General features: G+C 48.0%; 1 protein-coding gene and 1 pseudogene across 3 annotated transcripts in view; one reads left to right on the forward strand and one right to left on the reverse strand.

The window, feature by feature from the left end:
- Positions 1-13,330, reverse strand: part of NAV1 (neuron navigator 1) — a 247,604-nt gene that overhangs the window by 66,713 nt on the left and 167,561 nt on the right. The window contains exon 1 of one of the 2 annotated variants that reach the window (XM_080918568.1): positions 10,495-10,617. The exons of the other annotated variant lie outside the window; for it this stretch is intronic. Within the exon in view, the coding sequence (XP_080774694.1) occupies positions 10,495-10,547 (53 nt within the window). The 5' untranslated portion in view covers positions 10,548-10,617. Of the gene's footprint in view, positions 1-10,494; positions 10,618-13,330 lie in introns of those variants that run through there. 2 annotated transcript variants of the gene reach the window in all.
- On the forward strand, positions 154-544 carry LOC308422127 (large ribosomal subunit protein eL32-like; annotated as a pseudogene). Its single transcript has one exon. The product of its transcript is annotated as a large ribosomal subunit protein eL32-like (transcript).

Raw genomic sequence — 13,330 nt, forward strand, 5'->3', positions numbered from 1 at the left:
ATGTCCGCCCTCCAAAGTGGACTGGATGGACAGAAGACACTGGCCGGGTAGATACCCAGTGAGACATCTGCTCCTTCCCTACTTCTCTTAGAGGTCATTGTATGAAGCTTTCTTAAAAAGCGTCTTCTTCCTTGGCGCTGCCTGCGAGGTGGCTGCCATCTATTTTGCGGCATCATGGCTGCCCTCCGGCCTCTGATGAAGCCCAAGATCATCAAACAGAGGACCAAGAAGTTCATCAGAAACTGGCGCAAACCCAAAGGCATGGACAACAGAGTTTGGAGAAGATTCAAAGGCCAGATCCTGATGCCCAACATTGGTTACTGGAGGAACAAAATCCAAGCACATGCTGCCGAGCAGCTTCCGGAAGGTTCTGGTCCACAACGTCAAGGAGCTGCAAGTGCTGCTGATGTGCAGAAAATCTTACTGTGCTGAGATTGCTCACAACGTGTCCTCTAAGAACCAAAAGCCATAGTAAAAAAGAGCGACACAGCTGGCCAGAGTCACCAGTCTCAACGCCAGGCTGCGCAGCAAAGAACATGAGTAGCTGGCTTGTGTGCATGGTTTGTGTTCAAATAAAACCACAAAAACTGCAAAAATTAAAAGAAAGGAAGAAAGAAAGAAAGAAAAAGAAAGAAAGAAAGAAAGAAAGAGTCTCCTGAAAGCAAGAGGTAGAGCACATGCCTGGAATCCCAACACTCTGGAGCCTGAAGCAGGAGGATCACTAGTTCAAGGCCACCCTGGGTTATAGCAGTGAGATTTCCCCATCTCAGACAAACAAAAGTTGACTCCTATGTTACCTCCTCAGATCAAGAACAAGGTCAGTTTTTGTGATCTAAAGACACATATCTGGGGGGAAAAATAACAAGTTTGATAACACAGGAAATGAATGACAAGAAAATTACTTTGGTATTAACAAGCTTTTCTTGGGCAAGTACGAATGAACTCTGTTCTGAGGCTTCAGGATCAATCAGCCTGAGCTTTCGGCATAATCTTTAAAGAAGTCGGAGGAAGGAAGACTGAAATTAAAAGAAGAAAAAGTTAATCAAAAGCAAACTGGTTTTGTTTCTGGAGAAGACTCCTTCTTGCCATTGGCGGAAGCAGCAACAACGAAAACCATTCTGTCTATGAGGTTCTGGTGCAGGGTGGACAGGGGCTCTGTTAGTCCTTGCCACCTTGCCCTCCCTCAGGCACTCTAAACATCTCTGCCGAATTGGGAGAGCCAAGTCCCAGCAGAGCTCTCCTTGGAGGTGACTCTGGACATCAGCCAAGTGTCAGGGGTGTGTAAATATAAAACTGCACAATTAGCACTCCAAAGATTTTGAAAATGAACACACTAAAAATACGTCCTCTGGTCTCACTTGGGGAGATGAAGAGAAATAAGCCTTAGTGAAGACCCAACCTTGTACTTCCCAATCTCACTCCTGTTAAAGAGGAGCACCTCTTTTACCTCAGAGCAGAAATCCTCAGTGTGTAAAACCCTGCTCTGGTTGGCGGAATCCACCTGCCTCCTTCCTCCCTCTACTCCAGGAACAGTCTGAGTTGGAGGGTTTTCCCTCAATATGAAAACACTGCAACTCATCTGGTACAGTCTGCCTCTCTTCCACATTTGGGTGCAGGAAGGTCCTTCCCAGGGAAGAGCCTCGGGCACTCATTATGTGTAAAATCCTCACAGCCACAAGTCCTTGTACAGCAAATTACACAGAAAGGCGCCAGCCAACCTCAGCGCTTGCAGCTCAGAATCTCAGAACCCACAGGGGTTTCTCCTGCCTCTCTCAGCTCTTCATGCCCAAAACCCACGTAACACACTGTATCCACCGCCGTCAGCTTTAAAATGGGACAGGATTTTTATGATGCAAGACAATATGAAAGCAACGGCTTAGAACTTTTAAAATCTCCTCTAAACTTTAAGAATTTTCTAATCACTCCACCGTCAGCTTTTCTCAGCAATTTGCCTTTTTCAGCATTTCTGTGGATCTCAAAATAGTTCTGGTAAGAAGTGACTTTTTTTTTTAATTTAATAATTAGATGATACATTCGGGCATAAACAGACATGGAAATGCACCCAAAGCTTGGGAAGGAGTCCTTGTGATGGTAGGAACAGAGATGCAGGCACATCAGAGCGGCCTCTCAGCAGCTCCTACTTTCCGAGCAGATGTTCACTGGACAGGGGAACAATTGGATGCGTGCAGGGGCCTCTGCTGCATCCAATGCTCAAGCCATTTCTTCTCTTGCTCCTCTTCATCAAAAACAAAAAATGAAAAACCCACGACTTTATTTTTATTTTGTGTGTGTATGTGAGATAATCTTACATAGGTTAGGCTGGGCTTGAACTCCTGATCCTTCTGCCCCCACCTCCTATGTGCTAGGATTACAGGGGTATGCCACCTGCTTGGACATGCAGAAAAACATTTCAGGAAGACAAGAGTGGCATCCATGGCTCCAATTCCACCTTCTATTGCTTTCAATATATTCCCTGCCTCACCCCTGAATTTCCCTGGTATATGTTAAGGTCAGAGGTGTGGGTATGGATGTGAGGCTGACAGAAATAAGTATTCTGATTATTCTTGAATCTTTGGGCTGGAGTCATGACCAGTGTCATTATATTTGCAGAAGTGATATGAGTTAGAATTAGCAAGCCTAAATCTATAAAACAAAGAGCGGAAGCCAGGGCTTGCTAGAGTGAATTGTTATTTGAAACCCAGACACCAAATCGAGGACTTCTTTTGGGATGTTCTTATGGGCTCACTGTTTCTCTGGAACAGCAATGCTTTCCCCAAAGGTTCGACACTCTGGGGAAGCCTAGCTACTTCTATAATGATTAGCTCTGTGCTGATTCCCAGAATCAGTGTCTCAGAGCCGGAGCTCCCACAGCAGTTGTGCATGAATAAGCAATGATACCCTCCCTCCTGCAGGGACTCATGGGAAGTTTCTCAAGCAGAAGGTCTCTTTGATGCCCTGGGGTTTCGAGGTCAGAGGTAGAATTTGATGGAAGTGTCTAGGTTCTCTGGTGTGACAACTGAAGGTAGGAGCAGAGTCTATAAAGCCACATGCTGGCACTCCCTCCAGACCAGTTTTGCCTGCGATTTCCTACAAGGACCTGGGCTACAATGGCAAACATCTATATGGGTTGAAAGCAATTTTTATAAGTAACGTGTGTGGGGGGGAAACAGGTGCAATTACTGTACCTCCTCCATATTTAATTTCTAAGAGTGGAGGAGGAGGATTCTTAATGATAATAACACAAGGAAAATTAATAAATTAACATGCAGCTCATGTTAGCAAAAAGGCAAGTGTTTAAAAATGCATCCTGATTGCTGAGAACCAGGCCTTTTGTGGGCTCTACTTATTCAGAGCCCCTTCCCTAGAAAAGGTAGCTCGCCATTTTCTCTGAGGTCAGCTCAATGCGACCTAGGAGGAATCCGCAGAGTGCTGAGCCTAGATTTTAGAGAACACACTCATGGGGACCGGGTGCGCTGACGGGAGCTCTAAGTCCTGGAAGAAGCCAAGGATCAACAGTCCTAAGAAGCATATGAATGGGTTGACAACCGCTGGAATTGCAAGGGTAATAACCTAGAATTCATGGGGTCTATCTAAGTGGCAGGGTTTCAAGAGGGAGCACGGGGAGAGGGAGCAAGGTCTAGAATGTATACCCGAGGAACACAGAGCCTGGCAGGAGTTCAGAAATCCAGAATGCTCAGAGTAAAATACTGTCACTGTTTGTAAGCTGGGGACTGAGCTTCATGTTAGGTAAGGGCTGACCACTGAGCAATAACTCCAAACCTTCCGTTTTAAAGCTGTTAAAACCCTACTTTTAAAAATCATACAGTGGGCAGATCACCAGAATCAAAACCTGACCATCTAGCACAGTATTATAAAAGGATTTAAAATAACACGGGAAAATGTCCCCAGTCTAAAAAGTCACTTTCTCACACTGAAAGCCTGTGTGTTTACAGGAGCATAGAGCTCTGGGCCCACTGCCACAGAGTCTCAAGTATGAGAAGACACTGAGAATTCGTCAGTGGGAAGGACTGTATGGGTCCTGTTCTTTACACATTGTCTATTGGTCCCAGTGTTCCATAAACCCTCTTTAAACTGTGTCTGGGACCCAGGGCTCTCCCTCCCTCTTCTTTTATGCCAAAAATTTCCCTCTTCCAGAACATTCTCTACAGACTTCCCCGCAGTCTTTGAATACCCGTTGTTCCTTAAAATACTGCTCCTTAGTCCAGGTATAAATAATCCTTCATATTTCTGACCTGCTTGCCTCCAGTTTCCAGCTACAGTCAGAAATCAGCACTTCAATCCCTTACAGGTTAATTCCATTCTACTGAGGATCTGAACACAACAGGTAAACTTTCATTTCCTTTGTGGTAATTAAACAATTCTCCACATGGGGTAGGTCATTAATAACCATCTGCTAGTGAGTTTTCTCCCATCTTGTGTACCTGTGGTCCTTCAGTGGACAGGACTTGGCTCAATCTGAAGAGACCTGTGGTGGTTTGAATGAGACAGGTCGAGACTTGTCTCTGGTACCCTGAGAGTCTCATGCAGTTGGTCCTCACTTGGTGTTGCTGTCCTGGAGGTTCAGATGGTGCAGCCTTGCAGGAGAGGGGCTTTGAAATTAAAAGCCTGGTGGCACTTCCTGTTTTTTTCCTCGGCATCTGCTTGTGTGGAGGATGTGAGCTCTCAGGTTTCTGATCCTGCTGCCGTGCCCACTGCTTGCTCATGCTTGCCTGTCATGACGGGCTCTATTCCTCTACAACTGTACGCTCATCTGTCACGACAGACTCTTATCCCTCTAGAACCGTAAGCACAAATAAACTCTTTTCTAAGTTGCGTTGGTCATGGTGTTTTATCTCAGCAACAGGAAGTGTCTATTACATGATCCAAATGTGATCCAAAGCAGGTTAAACAGACAGTGAAAACTGTCATGAGCCCTTACAATGAGTCCCATCAGTGTTTCCCGTTGTCACCGAAAGACCACTATGAAATGACACACCTGTGTCACTTGAATAAAGGTCCTCAGATCCTATGAGCTGTACCAGGACAAATTAGCACGTCAAGAGCCAATATAGAAAATCAGATATAAATAGACTTGTTGGAGCGCAACTTCTCAGGAGGCTGGGGAATCTCATTAGCAGCCTTTTTTTTTTTTTTTTTTGTAAATAGAAAGTGACCATCCCCAAGGGGATCTGACTTAGGCTACAAGCCTCTTACACTTACATATCACAGGGACGAATGCTCATAGGACCAGTCAGAATTAGGTTTGAATTTCTGCTCCACTACTTACAGGCTGTGACAGAAGACAAATGCCTTCCCTTACTGAACACAAATGCCTTCCCTTCCTGAACACCCACTTGGAGAACAGTAACGGTCTCTCCAGTAATTTCAAGAAGTAAACAAGATAACTCTCATAAAGTACTTGGCTTGGTCCCCAGCAAATTGCAGGTGGGTGGACACCTTCCCAGTCCCTTCGTTTCCATTACCAAACACTACCAATCGAATGGCACCTGCAGTAATACACTGAGTAGGAAATGTACTTTTTAAGTTATATGTATGTAATATATGTTATAAATGTAGTTTATAATGCCTTCTGTCTCCCATGGTTTGCACTGATCATTTCTTGAGCTCAACATTAAATAAAGACCCCAGTGACCAGGCTGTTGCATATTCGTGTGCATAAGCACGCAAGGAGGGAAGGGGAGCCAAAGAACTTTGATGTTCTTTCCTTTCCAATATTTCTTCCCTAGCCAGTATGGTGGCACTTGCCAGTAATCCCAGCTCTAGGGAGGCTGAAGCAGGCAGATTGTGAATTTGAGGTCAGCCTAGGCTATAGAGTAACATTGTATCTCAAATTCTCCTCTTCCTTTCCCAGACGAACCAAGTTATCAGCAGCCTTTTAAGGTTTAAAGCATCACACCAAAGCTGAGCGTTTCCAGGAAACCCCTGAAGTTAGAATCATCTGACTGTGCTTTATTGTCAGGGGCAAGGGGAATTGGTTATTCCCTGGACTTAACTAGAGATGACACTGGCCTCTAGTCCCCAAAAGAACAAGCCAGAGGCATTGCAGGAGGCTTCCAGATGTCTTATGTCACATCATGCTCAGAGCTCTAGAGTAGGGGGGAAAAAAATCAGACACCAGTCTCAAAGGAGTCTGCCTCCGAGGTTGAATCTGTCCAACTAATGAAGCCACATTGACGGGGGACCCGGGCAGACAGTGTGGAAGATGACACCCCCTCATTACCCTCCGCTCTTCCAAAATAGATTTATGTCTCTCTAGAAAAGTCTTATTTCTCTCTTCCAGGTAGTTATAATGCCATAGCCCCTACAGCTATTCACAGGCATTTCCAAGGATGGTCTCTCCAAAGACGGCTGCTTCCTGTGTGCCTTCCACACGCCCTCGCCGCCCCGCATCCTCTCCCATGCTCTCTTGCATTTCTCACGGTTTGAACTGCAAATGCATTGACTTTTACATGCTTCTTTCTTATTACTGCATGTATACGTATGCACTATCTGTGGGAGTGCTGATACGCGCATGTCAGGTGAATGCATACCATGAAGCGCAAGTGTTGGTCAGGACAACTTTTGGACGCTGATTCTTTCCCTCCATCTTGGGATCCAGGAATCAGACCTGCATCGCAAGTGGTTTTTCCCCACCGAGCCATCTCCCTAGTCTGCCACTATTAACTTGTCTGTTTTCATTGCACAACTACAAGTTTCTGAAATTTGGGGGTCTATGCCTCCCTTGCTCACGGTATTGGATCCCCACTGTCATGCCTGACACCTAAGGGCTCACTTGGGTCTTTACAGTATGTTAATGGCTGGATAACTTGAGTATCAGGTCTTTGGGATTGAGCTATTTCTCTGGCACCAGTACAGCAGTTGACATAGAGCTATATCACACATGGTAGATGCTGAATGAGTATTTCTGCTTGAAAAACAGATTGAGGTTTAAGAAAAAAACAACCTGTATTTATGTACATTGCTGTTAAAATGTAAGTATGCTGTAAGTAACGGAGTATTTAATAACTAGACTATTAAAAACCTAAAGGTAGGCAATGGAGAACTTAAGGGGAAATGGAAGATTCTAAGTCAGAAAGCTGTTTGGAGTACTATACTGAGAAGCTCCATCCTTAGAACCTGGAAAGGGATGGGTAAAATGAAAAAAAAAAAAAACAGGCCAGGCATAGTGATACACGCCTTTAATCCCAGCACTCTGGAGGCAGAGGCAGATGGATCTCTGTGAGGCCAGCCTGGTATACAGAGAGAATTCTAGGACAGCCAGAGGTGTATACAAACACACACACAAAACTGTTTCAAAACAAACAAACAAAAACAAACAAAATCCACACAAAAAACAAAGCAAAAGAGAAAAAAAAAAAAGGAAGAGACACAATTTAAAAGCTAGGTGCCTCTTGGGAGTGGGAGGGGCTGCACCTGTTCCATACCTGCCCTGTGAACCCTTGTGTTTAAAACACTCTGGTTTCCACATTACCTCACTGTCCTCTCCACACCCCAGGGAGTAAGAACTAAGCCCATTTCACAGACAGAGCCTAAGCAGCTCTAGAAAAGTCTCTTCACAAAGTCAGTCAGCAGTGGAGTGACTTACAAACCAGGTCAGCTGACTTCTACACAAATATTCCTTCCACACACATCCCTGCCAGAGTCTGAGGCTAACCCAAAGCCTTGGCTGAGGTCTCTAGTTAGCCTCAATTTAGAATCTTCAGCATTTAGCATCTCCAAGGGCCTGGATTAGTGCCAGAGAGCACAGTCTCCAGTAATCAAAGGTAGCTAGAGTTGCTTCTAGTCAAGACAGACCTAGATGACTAGTCAGTCAGTCCCTGCACTGTGATCTTGAACGTATCTGCTTACCCTCAATCTCTTTTTTCCACTTGTGAGATGAGATGATTTAAAAAAGAAAAGAAGCCATCCCACACATGGGTGTCTATAATGCCCTTAGCCTTCACAGGGTTTAAAGCAAAAGGGAATAGTAAGGAAAGCAGACTCCCCAGCCTGCTACTGCACTTGGCCCTCCCTAAGCCAGGGCAGAGGTCTTGCAGGAGGTTAAGCCAGTGAATGAGGTTTGCCTGGGTTGTGCATGTCTAGCCTCGAGATCGTTCGTTGGTTTTGAGGTCCCTCACAAGGTACCTATCCTCTCAGAGTCTGCATTTGTGTCAAGCCAAAACTTGGTCCCAGGGACTTGCCCCGTGGCTCTGTGGGTTGTGTGAGCACCAGGGCACATTCCTAAACAGGTATTACTCACACCTGTTCCCGGGATATCCCTAAAGGCTATTTCTAGAAGCAATAGGGGGTGGGGGGAGGACTGGAGGTACATTTCTTATTTGAATGACAGAGGCACGGGGGGGGGGGGGATATAGTTCTCTCAGGGGAGCCTATTGTTTGGGGTGTGTAAGAAGCTGTAGGCAACAGCCTTCTGCGGCCAAGGCAGTAACCCTGGGCATCTCCACTAGGACTAGGAGGCTTGGGGCTAAGGGCAGATCAAAAGCTGGTCATGAAGCTTGTGAGGGCCAATTAAGCCATTCTCCTAGTATCCTTGCTGTCTCCTCCTGAGCATGGGGAAAACATCTCTTTGATCCCCCACTGGCTTCTGCTAAACATCATTTCCAGGAAGTTTCTAGCCGGCCTCAGAGCAAAGGCATGGATGGGTTAAGCTCCCCCTCTGTGGACCAGAGCCAGGCTAGTTAAGCTTTATAACTGGAGTGTAGCAATTCCTACACTTTACAGCATCCCCTCTCTCCGCGCATGTGGATGGTAGTAATCCACATTCAGCCTGCAACGTTTGGGCTTAGATAAAGAGGAAACCACAGCCCCATCCCTGGGGAGGCGTAATGAGACCTCAGTTCCCTGGGTTTTGGCAGACAGGTCCCACCCCCAGCCCCCCAGCACACCTGCCCAGAAACTGAGCCAGGTACTCAACAGCTGTGGCCCCAGGATAGGGCACTCAGCTTAACAAAGGCCAGGTTCCCTGAGGACAGAGTGACTTTTCTGGAAGGTGATGGGGCCTAAAAAGGGGACAGGAAAAACTATCAACTGGGAAGAAATTTTGTACCTAGAGAGGATGGATGTGTAGGAAGACGGAGTGATGGATATTGGGAGTCACTTGGAAGATCCTCAGGGGTTTAGCGGAGGTGAGGTGACAAAGCTACGGTTTTTCCAGGACACACCCCATGTGGAACAAGTAGAGTCCAGTTAGGGTGGTGATGCTTTTAGAGCTTGGAAGCTGTGACCCACCTTCTCTAGAAGTCAGTGAACTGTGCATAGCTTCTCGGAGGGTCTCACCCAGAGACTCTCCGGAGGGCCCTAAATGGATCTAGTCTCCATTCATAAACAATCTCACCAGTCATGGGAACAGACACTACGTTCCGCAGGCTTTGCAAGGCCTGTGTACTACGTGGTCAGGGACCAAAAAGTTTTTGGACCTGTGTCCACAGTTCAGAAGGAAACAGGCCTCCCTTCCCAAGCATTGACCATTTCTTGGCTCTTACCCTGCCCACCCTCTGCGCGAAGAAGAGCTACAACCTGGGGGCTCCCTCAGGAAACACCAGGAAGCAGGAGCATGTCTCTAGGGGGCAAGTCTGGGCTCCCCAAGAGAGCGAAGCATGCGGAGTGGGTGTGGCCACTGCACCTAGCACAAGGTTCTCTCAGTCAACCCTCAATACCCCCTAAGTCACACAGGTCTGAGGGAAACCAGTGTGGATCTGGGGATGATAGCCTAAGATAAGCTCTCAGGAAACCCAGAAAGTCCCAGCAGGCCACAGGAATGGACCACTTCTCTCAGTTTAGTGCACTTTCCAAACTAGCGCCAGGAACTTGGGATGGTGGAACTGTGGTCATTTTCACTTCCCGGTTTCAGCCTCCTCCCCTCGTCCTCACCTTACAGCGGAGGGCTGTACCTCACAGTGCACCCCCTTAACAACTCTCATTTCTTTCCCGTCCCCGGGACTCAGTCCCACTCCAAGTGATCCAGTCAACTGTAGGGTCACAAATTCAACGCCCCTCCCTTCCCCCCAGGTCTTATCTTTAAATCTCCCACCTCCTTCCCGGATTTAAAGCTTAGAGTTAGGTATAACGTTGGCTGAGTGGGCCAGAGCTATAGGCCCCTCTCCAGACACCGTCCTTGGTCCCTGAGGACCCTGACCCGGCTCAGCAGCCTCCGAAGCTGCAAATCACAGACCTCTGAGTTCCATTAACTTGTGCTATTGTCTGAATTCGTCCAGGTCTCCCCGACTCTCCCTCCAAGATCCTCTTTCTATACCTCTCCAGACCCCCAGCCCCTAACAGCAGCAAGCCAAACGGGGCGGCGCGGGGGCGGGGGGGGCAGCCAGAGGCTCTAGGGTGCTGGTACTCCTAGCTCTGGCAGAGTAACCGGACCATGATCCTCCTCCTTGCGGACCCCACACCACTGCCCCGAGGCTGTAGGTGCGGAGGAGCGGGAGCCCAGCTAGTGGGAATGGCTTAAACCGACTCTAGGCTTACCTGCGAGGGAAATTTGCTGTTCTTCCCGACCTGGGCAGGGGCAGATGAAGCATCTTCCCTGGCTCAGTCAACCATTCAGTGAATGAACACCAAATGTACACGAAACAGCCTTCACCTGGCACGCGGCGGGCACCCGAAATCGTAAGAGCCGCGAACCACGCGGAGGGGCGGACGCCGCACCGGTCCTCGGCCCTCTGCTCCCTTTTTTCTGCACAGCCGGCCTAGTACTTACGGCTCCAGCTGTACTTAAAGCGACAGAGCCCAATTTCTCTATTGCTGACTTCTGTCCCGAGCCCAGGCGAAGCAGGCTGCCAGCGGGCTCTTTAACGCCCAGAGCAGGTAGACAAAGAGCTACCGCAGTCTTTACGATTTCAGTGGCCTCTGCGGTCTCTGGAGCCGGAAGGTGTGGAGGCAGTGGGGGGTTGAGGGCCTCGACCTCCACCTGGGCTGCTCCTGAGTTAACCCCTTGAATGCCAGCAGCAGTCCGGTGGGCGGCTCGCCTCGCGCACTGCTAGGGTCGAACGAAGGGGGCGTGAGCAGCTGAGCATTTCCAGGTCTCCCGAGCAGGGAGCACCCGTGAGTAGGGTTGAAGAGACCTGGGCAGAGCCTCCCCCACGGGAAGGTCCTTCCTAGCCCACTCCTCATCACTTAACTAGGCTTTTACAAATATACTCCAAATTGGCGTATTGAATTCATACACTCATCCTTGAAACAAGATGAAGGTCAAAGGGGGTTACACATATTGCTTGAGGTTGGCTCTGGGCCGTTATTCTAGGGGTGGGATAAGATAATGCGACCTCTTTCCGATACCCTTAAGGGGTGGGAGAGAAAACAGATTTCTGGTATTCTGCGGACTACAGCAGAGGTGTGCTGTCCGCTGAAGGCTCTGTGGGCTGGCGTGCGGCTCACAGTTCCCGAGCTAGGGTCTGCACGCCTTCATCCAGGAAGCATTTTCAGAGGGCGGACTAAGTAAGTAGAAAAGGATCCCAAGACACGCTTGTCTTTAACTGAGGGCATGAAAAACAGGGGGGGGGGGTAGCAGGACTCAAACCTTGGGACTCTACTGCCTTCAGGACCCAGCCATGACACCCTACTTTAAGTCAAAGAAAAAGGTGTGCTGCATAGGACAGCCGCTCTCGATCTGTGGGTCTTGACCCCCTCCGGGGTCTAAGGACCCTTTCACAAGGGTTGCCCAAGACCATCAGAAAGCACGGATATTTACACCTCGATTGATAACAACAGCAAAATTATATTTATGAAATAGCAAAGAAAATGATTTTATGGTTAGAGGTCACCACAACATGTACTAAAAGGCCCCAGCCTTAGGAAGGCTGAGGACCACTGTGCTAGAGGACTGCTTAAAACCTTAAAGGAAGAGGCTCTGTGGTTGTCTCCAGCCAGAGGTGAACAAGCAAGCCAGGAAGATTGCATTTGAGAAGGGGATGGATCGAAGCTGCACTTCTTCCTTTGAGAGCCCCAAAGGAAGAGGCCCCAAGAGGAGGCCAACAAGATGGCTAAGACTTTAGCCTCTTGCCCAACTTAGGCCAAGTTCAATTCCTTGGATGGCCAAAGCTTAATGAGAGAACAGACTCCTGAAAATCGTGCTCTGGCATCCACACAGGCCATGATGTACACAAACACACACACACACACACACACACACACACACACAGTCAGTCAGTAAAACATTTATTTACAAACTTAACGAACTTCACGAGTACTGAGCTAAGATGGCGTAAAGCACAATGCAGTGCAGACTGGACTGAGGACAACACCATGGGACTGAGCCTTCTCTGGCCTCTGACACCTCATAGCGTGTGCTTTAGCTTTCACAAATGTAGGGAGCAGCAGCAGACGGACATTTCTGGGAGCCTGCCTTTTCCCAGACCTGCCCAGGGACAACTGACCTGAGGCTGCAGCTCCAAGGAATGAATCCTAGTTCTAGGGACCTTTGTCCCTGAATATGCTGGGCTGGGGGAAGGGGCTTTTATCAAAGGTATACGATTGCTGAGTTCTACAAACACACCCAGAGATCCTAAGAGAGGGGAAGGCAGTGAGTACCCCTCGGATGGTGAGACAAGAAGGTTTTATTACATATTTCAAGGAGTCTGGGTAAGACTTGGGAAAGATGCACTTGCCAGCTTTGTAGGACATGAGCCCAAGGCAAATGGTCTTCCTGATGTGTTCTTCTCTCTCAGTGTAGAAATAGTGTTGCTCGACCTATCCTGGTACTGTCCTGGACACATCCTCACCACAACCACAGAGAGAGAATCCTGGGAGGTTCTGTCCCCACTGCTGTGTTGTTGGAGTTGGCCTGGGTCATCTGAGGAACAACTTACAGCACCCTGAGGGGTTCTCTTTAGCCCCAGCCAGCATGAACCCTGAATAAAATGTCTGTGTCAACCAGAAGAATGTCATCCATAGGGGCGTTTGTTCTCCAAATCTAGCTGTAGGTTTTCCATAAGTTTTTGTTTTTTTTTTTTTTTTTCTTTCTCTTTGTGGCTTTCTGGTCAGAGCTGGAGGGAATTTCTGAGGAAGGGTAAAGGATGGGAGTTTATTAGGAGGCATGATGTGTGTGTGTGTGTGTGTGTGTGTGTGCGCGCACACACACACAAACGACCACCCAGAGACCACAGGCCATATTCTCCCTTATGCTGGCAGCTTGTCTATCCAACCATCTCCTCTGACTCTGGCTACATCTTGCACCACCAAAGAGACCAGGCGACCAGGCCATAATATGAATAAGTCTTGGCCAGCAGCTTTGCCACAAGGAAAGGCTGTCAGCTTCCTGGTCCTTGTTAAGAGGATTCCAGGCTTGAGGATCTATCTCCTCCCT

Source organism: Micromys minutus, assembly GCF_963924665.1.
Source record: "Micromys minutus genome assembly, chromosome: 6".
Lineage (NCBI taxonomy): Eukaryota > Metazoa > Chordata > Mammalia > Rodentia > Muridae > Micromys > Micromys minutus.